Source organism: Oncorhynchus mykiss, chromosome 13 (assembly GCF_013265735.2).
Source record: "Oncorhynchus mykiss isolate Arlee chromosome 13, USDA_OmykA_1.1, whole genome shotgun sequence".
Classification (NCBI taxonomy): domain Eukaryota; kingdom Metazoa; phylum Chordata; class Actinopteri; order Salmoniformes; family Salmonidae; genus Oncorhynchus; species Oncorhynchus mykiss.
In genome coordinates, this window is record NC_048577.1 from 27182796 (window position 1) to 27203920 (window position 21125).

The 21125-nt window shown below is 42.1% G+C and overlaps 1 protein-coding gene across 1 annotated transcript; it reads right to left on the reverse strand.

The window, feature by feature from the left end:
• Positions 1-1290: 1290 nt before the first annotated feature.
• Positions 1291-16930, reverse strand: LOC110487364 (zinc finger protein 2-like). The gene is made up of 2 exons (XM_021559290.2): positions 16356-16930; positions 1291-3252 (listed from the first exon to the last, which is right to left on the reverse strand). The coding sequence occupies exons 1-2, from the start codon at positions 16669-16671 to the stop codon at positions 1883-1885; spliced, it is 1686 nt and encodes a 561-aa protein (XP_021414965.2). The 5' UTR covers positions 16672-16930; the 3' UTR covers positions 1291-1882.
• Positions 16931-21125: the final 4195 nt, after the last annotated feature.

The window sequence follows — 21125 nt, forward strand, 5'->3', positions numbered from 1 at the left end:
GAACATGGCATAAGCAGAGATGTGGGAGATCACCTCAAGTCCCTGGTTGAGCCGGGGGTGGTGTTTACCATTCCACCACGCCTTCAGCAGTTTGATCCAGTTTTCAGTAGTTGAATCCTTTGACGTGTTGTTGATTTCAAAATGTTTCATCTTCAACAAATGAACTGGGTTGGTTGAAAAGTGATACTAAACGTACATACCATGCACTATTTTAACATAGTGGAAGATATGTTTTTCCTACTAAGATATGTGTTGCTTTTGCAAGTCTGTTGATGTCATTGGGTTCTTCTGTCTCACAATATGTTCAAATCAAGCTTTATTTCTACAACACAACAGATTCACAGGAAATAACTATGAAAATAAACAAATATTCAGTACACAAACAATAACTGAAAGACTAAGGAAATGCCATTGATTAAAATATGAATTGGACGCAATATCCAATCCAAAAATATAAGCTTGTTTTTTTAGGAGGGGCACTGAAAATTGACAAGTAACAACAACTGGGAACTAAAAGACAAATCTTTATACTCTCTTTGGATAATTCATTCCAATCATTTAAAAGTTAACAGCAGGTATTTTGCATGTAAGTTTAAGTATTTTGATATGTTCACAATGAGACCCACTAAATCTGCCCAAGAGGGAAACAAAAGAAAAACCACAAACTTAAAGACAGGAGGCAAACCAAAACGGTGAAGCAACTAAAGGTGTTGACTCTCCACATCTATCAAGACAACTAGAGTACTGGGCCAGACACTCTTAAATAGAACCTGGACCAGCTCAGGTGAAACACCTTCCCACTAACGAGATGGACAAGCCAGCACAGGTGTAACACATACTGACTAACGAGGTGACACCAATCAGTACGTGCTAATATGTGCTAAAGTCCAACCTCAAAACATTAAAAAAACAAAGCCTGTAACACCTTAAGACAACAAATATATCCTATATGTTTGATGGACAAGTTCTCACCACCAACAGAAAACAACATACATTTCACATTATAATCAACTACAATACTTCACATTCAACAATATAAACATGGTGTCTACTGGCTGTCAACAATTAAAAACAAGAAAAAACATTTCTAAATAATAATATACATTCGTATTATTTTTTCCCATTTTTCTTTCTATAGAATCCTAAAACTCACTAGCTTCTAGAACTCTCTCTTTTCGAAAACTCACTAGCTTCTAGAACTAGCTCCTTAATGTCTGATTTCAAGAGGAAACTCCTGCAATATTTGTAGTAACTTTCCACCTCAATGCAGAGCTTCTCTCTCTTTTCAGGAGGGTTCACTCTATAGGCATGTTGTTGGATCGGGGCCCAGTCCCCAATGTCATGCTCTAGTACATTTGGGTTGGCACATCTGAGAATGATTCCTGATATTCTAAAAGAAGGGCAAGAAATCAATATAATTGTACCGAAAAATTGTCAGTTGGTTGCATAAATGACTACTAAATGTTACATGAATTGTAAATATGAATTATCAAAACCAAATGTACACTCATTTGTTAATATATATATTGGCAATAATTCACTTAGTGGTGAGGCATGGAATAATGATTTTTAAAATATATTTTGTCAGACAATGTTTGAAATATGAGTAGGTGATTTGAGTCATGCTTCTTCAGTAGTGGAATAAAGACAATTAGCACTTGAATGTTGTCATGAAATACTGGAGTGATGTAGGATTGTTAATAAAATTGATTATAGACTAATTTATTATATTGTGTCCTTGTGTATAGGCTGCAAGTACATTAAAATTAAGTTGTTTTCAAGTATTTAAAAAAAAATGATCAGAAAAACATCTCAACTTTCACTTTCAACCCGAATGTATATTGGACATCGGGCTTTGAATCTCTTGTCACATTGATCACAGCTACAAAGTTTGTCCACCTGTGTGTGTTCTCTGGTGTATAGTCAGATATCCAGATGTAGTAAAACTCTTCCCACATTGATCACAGCTAAAAGGTTTCTCTCCTGTGTGTGTCCGCTGGTGTACTATCAGGCTGCTAAAGTGAGTAAAACTCTTCCCACATTTACTACAGCTATAAGGTTTCTCTCCTGTGTGTGTTCTCTGGTGTGTCGTTAGACAGCCAGATGTACCAAAACTCTTCCCACATTGATCACAGCTATAGGGTTTCTCTCCTGTGTGTGTTCTCTGGTGTACAATTAGTTGGCTAGATGTGGTACAACTCTTCCCACATTGACAGCTAAAAGGTTTCTCTCCTGTGTGTATTCTCTGGTGCACTGTCAAGGAGTTCGACACAGTAAATTTCTTCCCACATTGATAACAGCTATAAGGTTTCTCTCCTGTGTGTGTCCGCTGGTGTACTATCAGGCTATCTGGTTGAGTAAAACTCTTCCCACATTGACTACAGCTATAAGATTTCTCTCCTGTGTGTATTCTCTGGTGCACGATCAAGGAGTTCGACACAGTAAATTTCTTCCCACATTGATCACAGCCATAAGGTTTCTCTCCTGTGTGTGTTCTATGGTGCACCTTCAATGACCATGATGTTGAAAAGCTTTTCCCACAATCTGAACAATGGTAAAGATTCTCTCCTGTGTGTATTCTCTGGTGCACGATCAAGGAGTTTGACACAGTAAATTTCTTCCCACATTGATCACAGCCATAAGATTTATTTCCTGTGTGTGTCCGCTGGTGTACTTTCAGGCTGTTTGGTTGAGTAAAACTCTTCCCACATTGACGACAGCTATAAGGTTTCTCTCCTGTGTGTATTCTCTGGTGCACTATCAAGGAGTTTGACACAGTAAATTTCTTCCCACATTGATCACAGCCATAAGGTTTCTCTCCTGTGTGTGTCCGCTGGTGTACTATCAGGCTGTTTGGTTGAGTAAAACTCTTCCCACATTGACGACAGCTATAAGGTTTCTCTCCTGTGTGTATTCTCTGGTGCACTATCAAGGAGTTTGACACAGTAAATTTCTTCCCACATTGATCACAGCCAAAAGGTTTCTCTCCAGTGTGAATTCTCAGGTGTACTTTAAGTGCATCTGATCTTGAGTAACTCTTCCCACAATCAAAACAGTGGTGAGCTTTCTCTCCTGTGTGTACTCGCGGGTGTATTTTAAGTTCTGATGTAGATTTGCAGAAATATTTATTCCCTGTGGGTCTCTGCTGGTGTTTCTTCAGGAGTTCTGATCCGGAGAGATTCCTCTCTCTCCCTTCAGCTTCATGATGATGTTGAGACTCCCCAGAGGATCCACGATAGTCCCGTCTCTCTCCTGTATGAATGACAAAGTCAGACAGATGGTTAAAAAGGCCCACAACAGAAGAAATCCACTGTTTATTTGAGGTGAAAGGTGATGCCCAGAGCATACCCATGAAATTGTACAACAATTGACTTCTGTTAAATTATTTGACAATTAAGAGTCAAGATAGCAACAATCATATTTTGTCTTGTTTTCACATTAATGGTAACTAGAAATAAGTTAAAGTTGTTGAAATCCTAAGCATTGTGCCAGATGATTTTTGGTCTCCAATATAAGCCCTTTCTGTTTGCTAAAATTGCGGCGTGGGGCCGATGCACAAACAATTTGATTGCAGAAACACTTCCCTGCTTTTGAGGAAACAGATAGTTATTGATGTAGCCTTGAGCAAAAATGGTGAGCGAAGATTTTAGTTTTCACAATGTATTCTGAATATTACAGCTCACTATCAGCGCAAGATCAGGAGTGCTACTCAAGGACACTCACTGCAAAAATAGCCTCCATTTCCAGGTTGCTTATGAGTGCATTTCACATACATTAAACACTTCAACCAGTAAAATTTTCTTTGGTTAGCTTTGCCATTATCCTGACAATGAGGGTGGGTACTAGAGGTCGACCGATTATGATTTTTCAACGCCGATACAGATTATTAGAGGCCCAAAAAAGCCGATACCGACTAAATCGGCCGGTTTTTAAAAATGTATTTGTAAGAAATGACAATTACAACGATACTGAATGAACCATTATTTTAACTTAATATAATACATCAATAAAATCAATTTAGCCTCAAATAAATAATGAAACATGTTCAATTTGGTTTAAATAATGCAAAAACAAAGTGTTGGAGAAGAAAGTAAAAGTGCAATATGTGCTATGTAAGAAAGCTAACATTTCAGTTCCTTGCTCAGAACATGAGAACGAAAGCTGGTGGTTCCTTTTAACATGAGTCTTCAATATTCCCAGGTAAGAAGTTTTAGGTTGTAGTTATTATAGAAATTTTAGGACTATTTCCCTCTATACCATTTGTATTTCATTAACCTTTGACTATTGGATGTTCTTATAGGCACTTTAGTATTACCAGTGTAACAGTATAGCTTCCGTCCCTCTCCTCGCTCCTCCCTGGGCTCGAACCAGGAACACAACGACAACAACCCTCGAAGCAGTGTTACTCATGCAGAGCAAGGGAAACAACCACCCCAAGGCTCGGAGCGAGTGACGTTTGAAACGCTATTAGCGCACGCTAACTAGCCAGCCATTTCACTTCGGTCACACCAGCCTCATCTCGGGAGTTGATAGGTTTGAAGTCATAAAAAGTGCAATGCTTGACGCACAATGATGAGCTGCTGGCAAAACGCACTAAAGTGTTGTTTGAATGAATGTTTACGCGCCTGCTTCTGCCTACCACCGCTCAGCCAGATACTTAGATACTTGTATGCTTGTATACTCAGTCAGATTATACGCAATGCAGGACACGCTAGATAATATCTAGTAATATCATCAACCATGTGTAATTAACTAGTGATTATGATTGATTGATTGTTTTTTATAAGATAAGTTTAATGCTAGCTAGCAACTTACCTTGGCTTACTGCATTCGCGTAACAGGCAGTCAGTCTCCTTGTGGAGTGCAACGGTCGTTATTGCGTTGGACTAGTTAACTGTAAGGTTGCAAGATTGGATCCCCCGAGCTGACCCGGTGAAAATCTGTCTATCTGCCCCTGAAAGTGGCAGTTAAAACCTCTTATGGATAGGGGAGACGCTAGCGTCTCAACTGGCCAATTGCTGGGGGAAATGCAGAGCGCCAGATGTAAGATACTCAATTAAAGCTACACTCGTTGTGAATCCAGCCAACATGTCAGATTTTTAAAATGCTTTTCGGCGAAAGCATAAGTAGCTGTTATCTGATAGCCTGCAACATCTGCACCAGCAGTAAACAAAGGAGCTAGCATAGCAGGCGCTACACAAAACGCTGAAATACAATTTTAAATATGCATTACCTTTGACAAGCTTCTTTTGTTGGCACTCCAATATGTCCCATAAACATCACAATTGGTCCTTTTGTTTGATTAATTCCGTTCATATATATTGAAAATTTCCATTTATAAAGCGTGTTTGATCCAGAAAAAAACAGCTTACAAAAACGCAACGTCACTACAAAATATTTCAAAAATTGCCTATAAACTTTGCCAAAATATTTCAAACTACTTTTGTAATACAACGTTAGGTATTTTTAAAGGTTAATAATCAATCAAATTGTAGACGGGGCAATCTGTATTCAATACAGGAAAGAAAAGAAACCAGCACTGCTTTTCACGTCTTGCGCAACTCACAAAAGTGTCCCCAGGTCCGAGTTGGCCTACTTCTTCATAGCACAAAGGAATAACCTCAACCATATTCCAAAGACTGGCGACATCCAATGGAAGCGGTAGGAACTGAAAATAGTTTCCTATTAAATATCCAATGGCAAAGACAATATAGGGAACAGAGAGGGGAAAAAAAATCTGAACAGTTAGTCCTCGGGGTTTTGCCTGCTACATAAGTTCTGTTATACTCACAGACATGATTCAAACAGTTTTAGAAACTTCAGTGTCTTCTATCCAAATCTATGAATAATATGCATATCTTATATTCTTGGCATGAGTAGCAGGAAGTTGAAATTGGGCACACTATTTATCCAAAAGTGAAAATTCTGCCCCCTAGATTTAAGAGGTTAACCCACCGTTCCTAGGCCATCATTGAAAATAAGAATGTGTTCTGAACTGACTTGCCTAGTTAAATAAAGATGAATTAAAGGTGTAAAAAAAAATATTTTTTAAATGTATTATTATTATTTTATTTTTTTAAATCGGCAAAATCGGCGTCCAAAAATACCGATTTCCGATTGTTATGAAAACCTGAAATCGGCCATTCCGATTAATCGGTCGACCTCTGGTTTGTAGTGTTTAACAAATTGGCCTATAACTTCACCAAAAAATAACATAGACCTACTGAAGGACCCATAACTTGGGTGATGCATCAGGACAACAACCCAAAACACAAAAGTAAATCAACAACAGAATGGCTTCAACAGAAAAAAGCTCCTGGAGTGGCCCAGGCAAAGTGCTGACCTCAACCCGATTGAGATGCAGTGGTATGACCTCAAGAGAGCGGTTCACACCAGACATCCCAAGAATATTGCTGAACTGAAACAGTTTTGTAAAGAGGAATGGTCCAAAATTCTTCCTGTCCATTGTGCAGGTCTGGTCCGCAACTACAGAAAACGTTTGGTTGAGGTTATTGCTGCCAAAAGAGGGTCAGCCAGTTATTAAATCCAAGGGTTCACATACTTTTCCCACCCTTGCACTGTGAATGTTTACACAGTGTGTTTAATAAAAGACATGAAAATGTATAATTGTTTGTTTGTTATTAGTTTAAACAGACTGTGTTTGTCTATTGTTGTGACTTAGATGAAGATCAGATCAAATTTTATGATCAATTTAAGCAGAAATACAGGTAATTCCAAAGGGTTCACATACTTTTCTTGCCACTATATATATATATATATATTTGTAAACAACAGCTGGTGCACAAAATCTAAGGAAGTTTCAAGGTTTTGTTCGCCTGAGGTAGAGAACCTCATGATAAGCTGTAGACCACACTATTTACCAAGAGAGTTATCTGTATTTTTCGTAGCTGTCTATATAGCACCACAAACCGATGCTGACACTAAGACAGTACTCAATGAGCTGTATATGGCCAAAAGTAAACAGGACAACACTCATCCAGAGGCGGCGCTCCTTGTGGTCGGGGACTTTAATGCCGGGAAACTAAAATCAGTTTTTTCGTGATTTCTACCAGCATGTCACAAAACTCTAGACCACCTTTACTCCACACACAGAGACAAAGCTCTCCCTTGCCCTCCATTTGGCAAATTTGGCCATAATTCTATCCTCCTGATTCCTGCTTACAAGAAAAAACTAAAGCTGGAAGCACCAATGACTTGGTCAATAAAAAAAAGAGTTGTCAAACTACAGGACTGTTTTGCTAGCAGACTGGAATATGTTCCGGGATTCTTCCGATTGCACTGAGGAGCACACCACATCAGTCACTGGGTTCATCAATGACATCGTCCCCACAGTGACCATACGTACATACCTCAAACAGAAGCCATGGATTACAGGCAACATCTGCACTGAGCTAAAGGGTAGAGCTGCCGCTTTCAAGGAGCGGGACTCTAACCCGGAAGCTTATAAGAAATCCTGCTATGCCCTCCGACGAACCACCAAACAGGCAAAGCGTAAATACAGGTCTAAGAATGAATCGTACTACACCGGCTCCGATGCTTGTCGGATGTGGCAGGGCTTGCAATCCATTACAGACTACAAAGGGAAGCACAGCCGCGAGCTGTCCAGTGACACGAGCCTACCAGGTGAGCTAAATCACTTCTATGTTCACTTCAAGGCAAGTAACACTGAAGCATGCATTAGAGCATCAGCTGTTCCGGACAACTGTGTGATCAGGCTCTCCACAGCCGATGTGAGTAAGACCTTTAAACAGAGTCAACATCCACAAGGCCACAGGGCCAGATGGCGCTGACCAACTGGCAAATGTCTTTACTGACATTTTCAACTTCTCCCTGTCTGAGTCTGTAATACCAACATGCTTCAAGCAGACCACCATAGTCCCTGTGTCCAAGAACACTAAGGTAACCTGCCTAAATTACTACCGACCTGTAGCACTCACGTCTAAAGCCATGAAGTGCTTTGAAAGGCTGGTCATGGCTCACATCACCACCATCATCCCAGAAACCCTGGACCCACTCCAATTTGCATACAACCCTAACAGATCCACAGATGATGCAATCTCTATTGCACTCCACACTGCCCTTTCCCACCTGGACAAAATGAACACCTATGTGAGAGTGCTATTCATTGACTACAGCTCAGTGTTCAGCAACATACTGCACCCATAGCTCATAAAAAACTAAGGACCCTGGGACTAAACACCTCCCTCTGCAACTGGATCCTGGACTTCCTGAGGGGCTGCTCCTGGTGGTAAGGGTAGGTAACAACACATCCGCCATGCTGATCGTCAACACAGGGGTCACGAAGGGGTGCGTGCTCAGTCCAGTCCTGTACTCCCTGTTCACTCCTGACTGCACGGCCAGGCACGACTCCAAGATCATCATTAAGTTTGCCGATGACACAACAGTGGTAGGCCTGACCACCGACAACGATGAGACAGCATATTGGGAGGTCAGAGACTGGGACGTGTATTTTAGCGCCTGGCAACGCAGACGCTTGTTGGCACGCGCGAGCAGTGTGGGTGCAATGATTGAATAACATGTACAGTGGGGAGAACAAGTATTTGATAACCTGCAAAATCGGCAGGGTTTCCTACTTACAAAGTGTAGAGGTCTGTAATTTCTATCATAGGTACACTTCAATTGTGAGAGACGGAATCTAAAACAAAAATCCAGAAAATCACATTGTATGATTTTTACGTAATGAATTGGCATTTTATTGCATGACATAAGTATTTGATCACCTACCAACCAATAAGAATTCCGTCTCTCACAGACCTGTTAGTTTTTCTTTAAGAAGCCCTCCTGTTCTCCACTCATTACCTGTATTAACTGCACCTGTTTGAACTCGTTACCTGTCCACACACTCAATCAAACAGACTCCAACCTCTCCACAATGGCCAAGACCAGAGAGCTGTGTAAGGACATCAGGGATAAAATTGTAGACCTGCACAAGGCTGGGATGGGCTACAGGACAATAGGCAAACAGCTTGGTGAGAAGGCAACAACTGTTGGCGCAATTATTAGAAAATGGAAGAAGTTCAAGATGACGGTCAATCACCCTCGGTCTGGGGCTCCATGCAAGATCTCACCTCGTGGGGCATCAATGATCATGAGGAAGGTGAGGGATCAGCCCAGAACTACACAGCAGGACCTGGTCAATGACCTGAAGAGAGCTGGGACCACAGTCTCAAAGAAAACCATTAGTAACACACTACGCCGTCATGGATTAGAATCCTGCAGCACATGCAAGGTCCCCCTGCTCAAGCCAGCGCATGTGCAGGCCCGTCTGAAGTTTGCCAATGACCATCTGGATGATCCAGAGGAGGAATGGGAGAAGGTCATGTGGTCTGATGAGAGAAAATAGCTTTTTGGTCGGAACTCCACTCGCCGTGTTTGGAGGAAGAAGAAGGATGAGTACAACCCCAAGAACACCATCCCAAACATGAAGCATGGAGGTGGAAACATCATTCTTTGGGGATGCTTTTCTGCAAAGGGGACAGGACGACTGCATCGTATTGAGGGGAGGATGGATGGGGCCATGTATCGCAAGATCTTGGCCAACAAACTAACCTTCCCTCAGTAAGAGCATTGAAGATGGGTCGTGGCTGGGTCTTCCAGCATGACAACGACCCAAAACACACAGCCAGGGCAACTAAGGAGTGGCTCCGTAAGAAGCATCTCAAGGTCCTGGAGTGGCCTAGCCAGTCTCCAGACCTGAACCCAATAGAAAATCTTTGGAGGGATGATCTTCATATGGTGGCAATCAGAAGACATTAATTTACTCAATAAATGTTCCTTCTGTTTGATGAAGTCTCCTTATATCCAAAAACCTCTGTTTTGTTTGCACGTTTTCTTCAGTAATCCACAGGCTCAAACGCAGTCAAAACAGGCAGACAAAAAAATCCAAATTGTATCTGTAAAGTTCATAGAAACATGTCAAACGATGTTTATATTCAATCCTCAGGTTGTTTTTAGCCTAAATGATCTATAATATTTCCGGACAATAACGTTGTCAAAACGGTAAACAAGAAATGCACTTGCACTTGAAAAAGCTCTGTGACACAGTAGGGTCCACTCATTCAGACTGGTCTTATTCCCTCATTGATAAGAATACAAGCCTGAAACAATTTCTAAAGACTTTTGACATCTAGTGGAAGGCATAGGAACTGCAAATGGAGTCCTAAGTCAATGGATACTGTAATGGCATTGAATAGAAAACTACAAAACCAAAAAAAAACTACTTATGGAATGGATTTTTCTCAGGTTTTCGCCTGCCAAATCAGTTCTGTTATATTCACAGACACTATTTTAACAGTTTTGGAAACTTTAGAGTGTTTTCTATCCACATATACCAGTTATATGCATATCATATCTTCTGGGCCCCGAGTAGCAGGCCGTTTAATTTGAGCATGCTTTTCATCCAAAATTCAGAATGCTGCCCCCTACCCTAGTCAAACGCTCTAGCATTAAACTAGCTTGCTAGCTAGCATTAAACTTATCTTATAAAAAAACAATCAATCAATTATAATCAATAGTTATCTACACATGGTTGATGATATTACTAGTTTATCTAGCATGTCCTGTGTTGCATATAATCGATGGGGTGCGCATTCAAGAAAAAGGACTGTCGTTGCTCCAACGTGTAGCTAACCATAAACATCAATGCCTTTCTTAAAATCAATACACAGAAGTATATATTTTTAAATCTGCATATTTAGCTAAAAGAAATCCGGGTTAGCCGGTAATATTACCAGGTGAAATTGTGTCACTTCTCTTGCGTTCATTGCACGCAGAGTCGGGGTATATGCAACAGTTTGGGCGGCCTGGCTCATTGCGAACTAATTTCCCAGAATTTTACATAATTATGACATAACATTGAAGGTTGTGCAATGTAACAGGAATATTTAGACTTAGGGATGCCACCCGTTAGACAAAATACAGAATGGTTCCGTATTTCACTGAAAGAATTAACAGTTTGCTTTCGAGATGATAGTTTCCGGATTTTACCATATTAATGACCAAAGGCTCGTAATTCTGTGTGTTTATTATAATTAAGTCTATGATTTGATAGAGCAGTCTGACTGAGCAGTGGTAGGCACCAGCAGGCTCGTAAGTATTCATTCAAACAGCACTTTTGTGCGTTTCGCCAGCAGCTCTTCGCAATGCTTCAAGCATGGAGCTGTTTATGACTTCAAGCCTATCAACTCCAAAGATTAGGCTGGTGCAACCGATGTGAAATGGCTAGCTAGTTAGCGGGGTGCGCGCTAATAGCGTTTCAAACGTCACTCGCTCTGAGACTTAGAGTAGTTGTTCCCCTTGATCTGCAAGGGTTGCGGATTTTGTGGAGCGATGGGTAACGCTGCTTCGAGGGTGGCTGTTGTTGATGTGTTCCTGGTTCGAGCCCAGGTAGGGGCGAGGAGAGGGACGGAATCTATACTGTTACACTGGCAATACTAAAGTGCCTATAAAAACATCCAATAGTCAAAGGTACAGTAGGGCAAAAAAGTATTTAGTCAGCCAACAATTGTGCAAGTTCTCCCACTTAAAAAGATGAGAGAGGCCTGTAATTTTCATCATAGGTACACTTCAACTATGACAGACAAAATGAGAAAATAAATCCAGAAAATCACATTGTAGGATTTTTAATGAATTTATTTGCAAATTGTTGGAAAATAAGTATTTGGTCACCTACAAACAAGCAAGATTTCTGGCTCTCACAGACCTGTAACTTCTTATTTAAGAGGCTCCTCTGTCCTCCACTCGTTACCTGTATTAATGGCACCTGTTTAAACTTGTTATCAGTATAAAAGACACTTGTTCACAACCTCAAACAGTCACAATCCAAACTCCACTTTGGCCAAGACCAAAGAGCTGTCAAAGGACACCAGAAACAAAATTGTAGACCTGCACCAGGCTGGGAAGACTGAATCTGCAATAGGTAAGCAGCTTGGTTTGAAGAAATCAACTGTGCAAGCAATTATTAGGAAATGGAAGACATACAAGACAACTGATAATCTCCCTCGATCTGGGGCTCCATGCAAGATCTCACCCCGTGGGGTCAAAATGATCACAAGAACGGTAAGCAAAAATCCCAGAACCACACGGGGGGACCTAGTGAATGACCTGCAGAGAGCTGGGACCAAAGTAACAAAGCCTACCATCAGTAACGCACTACGCGGCAAATGATTCAAATCCTGCAGTGCCAGACGTGTCCCCCTGCTTAAGCCAGTACATGTCCAGGCCCATCTGAAGTTTGCTAGAGAGTATTTGGATGATCCAGAAGAAGATTGGGAGAATGTCATATGGTCAGATGAAACCAAAATATAACTTTTTGGTAAAAACTCAACTCGTCGTGTTTGGAGGACAAAGAATGCTGAGTTGCATCCAAAGAATACCATACCCACTGTGAAGCATGGGGGTGGAAATATCATGCTTTGGGGCTGTTTTTCTGCAAAGGGACCAGGACGACTGATCCGTGTAAAGGAAAGAATGAATGTATCATGAGATTTTGAGTGAAAACCTCCTTCCATCAGCAAGGGCATTGAAGATGAAACGTGGCTGGGTCTTTCAGCACGACAATGATCCCAAACACAGCCCGGGCAACGAAAGAGTGGCTTCGTAAGAAGCATTTCAAGGTCCTGGAGTGGCCTAGCCAGTCTCCAGATCTCAACCCCATAGAAAATCTTTGGAGGGAGTTGAAAGTCTGTGTTGCCCAGCAACAGCCCCAAAACATCACTGCTCTAGAGGAGATCTGCGTGGAGGAATGGGCCAAAATACCAGCAACAGTGTGTGAAAACCTTGTGAAGACTTACAGAAAACATTTGACCTCTGTCATTGCCAACAAAGGGTAACAAACAAAGTATTGAGATAAACTATTGTTATTGACCAAATACTTATTTTCCACCATAATGTGCAAATAAATTCATTAAAAATCCTACAATGTGATTTTTTTCATTTTGTCTGTCATAGTTGAAGTGTACCTATGATGAAAATTACAGGAGAACTTGCACAATTGGTGGCTGACTAAATACTTTTTTGCCCCACTGTATATGAAATACAAATCATATAGAGAGAAATAGTCCTATAATTCCTATAATAACTACAACCTAAAACTTCTTGCCTGGTAATATTGAAGAATCATGTTAAAAGGAACCACCAGCTTTCATATGTTCTTATGTTCTAAGCAAGGAACTTAAACGTTAGCTTTCTTACATAGCACATATTGCACTTTTACTTTCTTCTCCAACACTTTGTTTTTGAATTATTCAAATCAAATTGAACCCGTTTCATTATTTATTTGAGGCTAAATTGATTTTATTGGTGTATTAAGTTCAAAATAAGTGTTCATTCAGTATTGTTGTAATTGTCATTATTACAAATTAAACATTTTAATTTAAAAAAAATTTACTTTTAAAAAAAAAAATATTATTTTTTAAATCGGCCTATTAAATCGGTATCGGCTTTTTTTGGTCCTCCAAAAATCGGTATCGGCGTTGAAAAATTATATTCGGTTGACCTCTAGTTACTATGGTTACTATGTTGTTACATATTGTGAATGTTATCCAATGTGTTACTATGGGTTATAGCAGTATGGCCTAATTCATTTTTGACATAAATCATTTGAATATTTTTTGTTGATACTTCCATTGGTCTTACAATTCAAAATTAAATAGCAAAATGATCCATGGTATAACCTTAAAACATTTCTCATTCCGTTGTCATTGGAGTGAAGCCTAGCCTACTGGTGAAGGGGGTCTCATTCAAATTGGAAAAGTATTTGGCTGGAGGGAAGGTTGTGCCAAATCCTGTTGTTTGTAAGGAACCCAGAATTGAGGAACCTGATGGTTTATCAGAAAAGTACCCTAAAGTGATCCCAGCATGTGCCATTACACGTGCTCTGTCTAAGAAATTCGCCGGGAGCACGTCTAGTGTTGAGGATGTCAGCGATCCCACCATGGTCATTCTGTCTGAGACGTTTATGGGTGATCCTGATTTCATAAACTTTCTGAGTTTACCTCTCCTTCGAAAACCCCAAAGGTGAGAGTTTGTAGAACATCTGAATGAAGAGAGGATCCCTACAGTTGGCACTTGGATGTCTAGGAAGCAGCTGATTGCTGAACAGAGTAAAGATGTTTCCCTCTCCCCACTTTTTGCTGAGATACACCCAGAAGAAGAGTTTTATGAAGTTCGTGTTGGTAATTGTGACAGATATGGCATTCTAACGAGGAAACGGCGCTCTAATGAGGAAATTGTGTTCTCGCGCCACTTCTGGGCAAGACGATTGGCCCAGTTTATAGCAAATTGTTGTTCCAGTTGCGCTTCGACAAAAAATACTGAGGTTGGCTCACGATGGTAGTATGGCAGGCCATCTTGGGGTCAACAAGACGCCTGAAACAGGATGTTGTGGCTCATTGTAAATCCTGTGGTGTTTGCCAGAGGACAGGTAAACCAAAACAAGCTGTTCCAGTTGCACCTTTGCAGCCTATTCCTGCTTTTGACAAACCTTTCAGCAGGGTTCTGGTGGACTGTCTTGGTCCTTTGCCAAAAGCCAAGAGTGGTAAGTAACTAGTGATAGACTATTTATAATGCAGACATGATATAGTAGTTCATATGATTCTGGTTGAGTGACATTTTTGGCTTGGATGTAAAAAAAACAACAACACTTCCTTCATTTCAGCATAGCAGGCCAAGTAGTTCTATGCTCAAGTGGGCGCTCCCTCAACATTATCAGGTCAGAGAAACCAGACACGCGCCCCCTCAACATTATCAGGTCAGAGAAACCAGACATGCTCATTGCTCACATGGAGAACTCCAAACAAAAAGACAATGAAAAAATGGACAACTCTTGTAAATGATGCTTCTGAAATAAACCAAATCTGATTTCTCACAAGTGTAGCAGGTTTTGAACAGAGAACGTTTCAACTCCGAGAATGACAACGGTAAATGACTAATTAATACATGCATTAACAGAAATGAATGTAACCAAATGACAGGAAGTAACGGTACATTTACTACTGGTGACATTTGTAATGGGGAATTGATATAATAAACTCAATCTAAGGGCAATAAATTCACACAATGAAACAACGAAGGGGCAAGAATTGGTGGAAGCCAGCGAAAGACATTCTGAAGAGAGACTCACCTATACCTTCACCACACAACCCTCCCCTTCCCTCAACATTTTAAATTATACTCAAGAGACATTATCTTCACACCTATTTGAGATGCTTTTCACTGACAGCCGCAACTCAATAATCAGCGAGGCCTATTACCACACGCACTGCCCAAATAGGCATAAGCCTACAAGCTTGTGATTTGAAACAAAACACAGGTATTTTTTTTAAAGAAGCTAATGATCCCTGATTCCTCTGTGGCAACGTCATGCTTTCTGGTAAAGTATTTTATTTATTTATGTATAGACAGGAGTAATTATATCATTTGGGCAAATTTATTTCAACTTATTTACCTGTTGGACACACTGCTATGCCATTTCTCTCCTCTTCTATTGGTTTTCATATCAACTTTATTTCGTTGTCCAGAAGCCAAAAGACACAATCCTAGTTTTTGCCGCTTTAGACTCCCGCTCTTTATAAGTTCCTAACAGAGATTTTCATCTCTGTCAGGTATGAACCTCTATCAGGTGGACTGTATAGAACGGTGTGTTCATCTCTGTCAGATATGAACCTCTACCAGGTGGACTGTATAGAACGGTGTGTTCATCTCTGTCAGATATGAACCTCTACCAGGTGGACTGTATAGAACGATGTGTTCTAATAAAACACTATAGAAGTTGTCTCCAGATGGTTATGCATATTCATGCCATGAGGCTAGTAGCTTTGCATCTCTCAATTGAATATAGGCGGTTGATGTCAACAACCCTCAGAATATACAAAAATGGATTACAATAATAAGAAGTATCCACCAATCCAAAGAAAGGGTAGGCCGGAGCTAGAAAAACCACAGTGCCGCTTTATGGACAACGACTCCCCTTGTTAGGGCGGAGAGACATCTTGTCAGTATATCCATAATCTTTGGTGTAGCCAACCCAACTCTCGCATGGCACTATTGGGGGGCTCGGTGTGTAGTAAAACATCACCACACGAAAATCACTACATGCCATGCCCCCCAGTCTGCGGTCAGCAGATAGACCCTTCTCAAATATATATGTTTAGTCACTTTTTGGAAACGGAACGGAGAAAACAAGAGGTAGCTTGCGCTCTACGTCATCTGATTCTATACATATCAGTCATCATCTTAGGGCCCTCCATTGAAGAGGTATTCACGAGCCAATTCCGAATATCCAAAGTTAAAAACAAATATAAGGCGGTACTTACTGGTGTTAATCAGATCTCCTATCTCCACCTCTTCATCTTTCAATGTGACAGTAATCTCCCCTTCCTTCTTCACTACAAAAACTACACCCTCTTCTTTCACAGTAACATCCTCCTCTTCTTTCACTCTGAACGAGTCTTCCTCTTCTTTCACTGAAACGTCTTTCTCTTCTTCTTTCACTGTAACAGCCTCACCCTCTACTTCTTTTTTAACTGTGACTTCCTCCTCCTCTTTCACGACAATGTTCAGCCGCAGAGCTTCTTTCTCCTTCCAGCAGACCTCTTCTTTAACAGGAGGGGAGATGTTTACTGACCTCATGGTCGGGGATGTTAGCTAGCTATCTATCGTTAGCGACTGGGCTAATGCTAACTTAACCAGCCAAATACTATAGCTGACTAATACAAAATAACGTAATATTAAATTAAATAGGTTAACAAGTAGATACGACAGAAGTGTATCTAAAACACAGTAGCTAATATACACCGAAAGTGTATGAATAGCTTGAATCTTTCGGCTTTGTTGGCTAGCAAGCTACCGAGATGGTTGACGAGCTGTTTCTGAAGACCCGTCCACTAGATTATACGTCACGCTGGCAGCGTCGCCTGAAAGACGCATTTCGCCTTCTGCTGACTGGAGGGGAAACGCAGTTGAGGATCATGTTGTATTTTCAGACAAACATCATTTTAAATTGATTAAATTCAATAATAGTATAATATTGAGACATACAAAGACAGTAATATGTTGATTGATTAGTGAGAATATATTTTTTAATACAGCACATTTAAGGCAGTTTCATTAAGTCAAACTAAATAAGTAGCTAGCTATTGTAGGTCTATACTGCTCCTACATGGTGTAACAATGTTCATGCATGACTGAAAACACCTAAGTATTAGATTTACTGCCATGGTCTAGTATGTCACTGCCTCAGACACCATTCACAATGCTGGCTGAGGTACGAGTAAAACATGACATTATTTCCTAATTGTAAAAAAATAAATCCCCACTCCTTTATCAACCTGTCTCTCACTGTTTAACCAGAATAACATAAGTTGTGCCCTTCAAACTGTTAGACTAACGGATTACCTCCTCTTCGTCTGAGGAGGAGTAAGGATCGGACCAAAACGCAGCGTGGTAAGTGTCCATATTGATTTATTCAAAAAACACAACTGAACACTGGAACAAAATAATAAACGTGAAATATACAAAACCGAAACAGTACCGTGTGGCCCAAACACTCACACGGAAACAAACACCCACAAACCAAAAGTGAAACCCAGGCTACCTTAGTATGATTCTCAATCAGGGACAACAATTGACAGCTGCCTCTGAGAACCATACCACCCCAACTCACGCCCTGACCATACAAAAAAAAAATACAAAAACAAAGGAACTAAGGTCACAACATGACACTACCCCTACCCCAAAGGGGTGGACTCCGGCAGCAAAACCTGAACCTATAGGGGAGGGTCTGGGTGGGCCTCTGTCCGCGGTGGCAGCTCTGGCGCTGGACGTGGACCCCACTTCACCATAGTTTTATTGCGCCTCTTAGCCCGCCTCCGTGGCCTCTTTAGAGCGGCGACCCTCGCCGCTGAACTTGGACTGGGGACCGCCACGGGTCCCGAATGGACGGGAGACTCCGGCGGCTATGGACGGGCGGGGGACTCCGGCCGCTCAGGACGGGCGGGGGACTCCGGCCGCTCAGGACGGGCGGGGGACTCCGGCCGCTCAGGACGGGCGGGGGACTCCGGCCGCTCAGGACGGGCGGGGGACTCCGGCCGCTCAGGACGGGCGGGGGCACCTGTAGGGAGAAGACGGAGAGACAGCCTGGTGCGGGGGGCTGCCACCGGAGGGCTGGTGCGTGGAGGTGGCACCGGATAGACCGGACCGTGAAGGCACATTGGAGCTCTTGAGCACCGAGCCTGCCCAACCTTACCTGGTTGAATGCTCCCCGTAGCCAGTGCGGCGAGGTGGAATAGCCCGCACTGGGCTATGCTGGCGAACCGGGGACACCATGCGTAACGCTGGTGCCATGTACGCCGGCCCGAGGAGATGCACCGGAGACCAGATGCGTAGAGCCGGCTTCATGGCACCTGGCTCGACGCCCACTCTAGCCCGGCCGATACGGGGAGCTGGGATGTAGCGCACCCGGCTAAGCACGCGTACTGGGGACACCGTGCGCTCTTCCGCATAACATGGAGCCTGACCAGTACGACGCCCTCTCTCTCCACGGTAAGCACGGGGAGTTGGCGCAGGTCTTCTACCTGACTTCTCCACACTCCTCGTGTGCCCCCCCCCCCCCCCCCCCCCAATACATTTTTGGGCTGCCTCTCGGGCTTCCAGCCGCGCTGCCGTGCTGCCTCCTCATACCGGCGCCTCTCTGCTTTCGCTGCCTCCAGCTCGGCTTTGGGGCGGCGATATTCCCCTGGCTGTGCCCAGGGTCCTTTGCCGTCCAGAATCTCCTCCCAAGTCCAGGAGTCTTGTGTTTTCGGCCGCTGCTGCTGCTGCCCATTAACACGCTGCTTGGTCCTCTTGTGGTGGGTGTTTCTGTAACAGATTTCCTCCTCTTTGTCTGAGGAGGAGTAAGGATCGGACCAAAACGCAGCGTGGTAAGTGTCGATATTGATTTATTCAAAAAACACAACTGAACACTGGAACAAAGTAATAAACATGAAATATACAAAACCAAAACAGTACCGTGTGGCCCAAACACTCACACGGAAATAAACACCCACAAACCAAAAGTGAAACCCAGGCTACCTAAGTATGATTCTCAATCAGGGACAACAATTGATAGCTGCCTCTGATTGAGAACCATACTAGGCCGAACTCAAAAACCAACATAGAAAAACAAACATAGACTGCCCACCCCAACTCACGCCCTGACCATACTAAAACAAAGACCAGAACGTGACAGACTGTTAGTCCATAATCAACTAGTCTCTCACTGTTTAACCAGAATAACATGAGTTGTGTCCTTCAGACTGTTAGACTGTTAGTCCATAATCATATTCAGCTTGTTAGATGTAATTTTATGTTCTCTCACTGCTTTGAGCCCAGTTTTAAAAAATATCAAGTTTCTACCAGCCAATGGAATAATTCCAGTGCAGTACATATATAAGGGGATAACTGGTTATTGAATGGAGACTTAATATGCTGAAAATAGGTCCCTAGTGGAATGAAAACAACATGGATGCTGGTTAAAGAAGAGATGGAGGAGATGGGAGATACTGTAAAGGTTTTCCTCCTCTTCGTCTGAAGAGGAGGTGTAGCATGGATCGGACCAAGATGCGGCGTGGTAAGTGTCCATATCGTTTTTAATAACAAAAACACTGAACACTATGAAATGCAAAAACGAATACGTGAAATGACAAAACCGAAACAGTACCGTGTGGTGAAAAACACATACACGGAAACAAACACCCACAAACAAACAGTGAAACCCAGGCTACCTAAGTATGATTATCAATCAGAGACAACTAATGACACCTGCCTCTGATTGAGAACCATACTAGGCCGAAACATAGAAATCCCCAAATCATAGAAAAACAAACATAGACTGCCCACCCCAACTCACGCCCTGGCCATACTAAATAACGACAAAACAAAGGAAATAAAGGTCAGAAAGTGACAGATACTTAACATTGCCACATTCAGAAACTACTCTCACCTACAGTAACCATAAACTTTTCACACAAACCGTAAAACATCCTGAATGTATTGAAATGCTTGGGCTCACAGGGGATGTGTTAATTCATGACCCATCATTTATACCTGTTAATTCATAACCCATCATTTATACCTGTTAGTTCATAACCCATCATTCCACAGAGTAACTCTGGAGCTCTGTCAGAGTGAACATCGGGTTCTTGTTCACCTCCCTGACCAAGGCCCTTCTCCCCCAATTCTCAGTTTGGCGGGCAGCCAGCTCTAGGACGAGTCTTGGTGGTTCCAAACTTCTTCTATTTAAGAATAATGGCGGCCACTGTGTTCTTGGGGACCTTCAATGCTGCAGACATTTCTTGGTACCCTTTCCCAGATCTGTGCCTCGACACAATCCTGTCTCTGAGCTCTACGGGCAATTTCCTTGATCTCCTGGCTTGGAATTTGCTCTGGTGTGCATTGCCAACTGTGGGACCTTATATAGACAGGTATAATCATAAACAATATGTTTTCATGTGGCACAAAACAAAAACCCAAATTCTCAGTCAAAAATATTAGTCAGAATACAGCCTTTCTATTCTCTCATGTGATTTCAGGTTCTCTGACTGGGAAAATGCCCTTCCACACAGAGAGAGAGCAGTGGTTGGACTTTTATCGTGTGTGTCCTCTTATGCTCCTTCAGGCTCCTTAACCAGGTAAAACTCTTTCCACACTGGGAACATTGGAAAGGCTTTTCTCCTGTGTTTGTCCACTCATGCTCCTTCAGGCTCTCTAATTGAATAAAACACATTCCACAGTGGGAACAGTGATACATCTGGTCAACTGAATGCATTCAACTGAAATGTGTCTTCCTCATTTAACCCAACAGCTCTGAATCAGAGAGGTGCGGGGGTATGCCTTAATCGCCATCCACGTCTTCGGTGCTCGGCTTTTCTTCAGTGTGTTTTCTCTCATGCCTTTTCAGGGTAGCTAACACGGTAAAACTCTTTCTACACTGGGAACATTGGAAAAGCTTCTCCCCTCTGTGTGTCCTCTCATGAGCTTTTAGGTCCCCTACTATGGAAAATCTATTTTTACACTGGGAGCAGTGGTAAGGCTTTTCTCCTGTGTGT

Bases quoted from the DNA above. Each gene is read 5' to 3' on its own strand.
- LOC110487364 (XM_021559290.2), bottom strand. From the start codon at position 16,671: ATGAGGTCAGTAAACATCTCCCCTCCTGTTAAAGAAGAGGTCTGCTGG. The intron at 3,253-16,355 runs GTAAGTACCGCC...TCATTCATACAG, and splicing joins AGGAGATCTGATTAACACCA to GAGAGAGACGGGACTATCGT.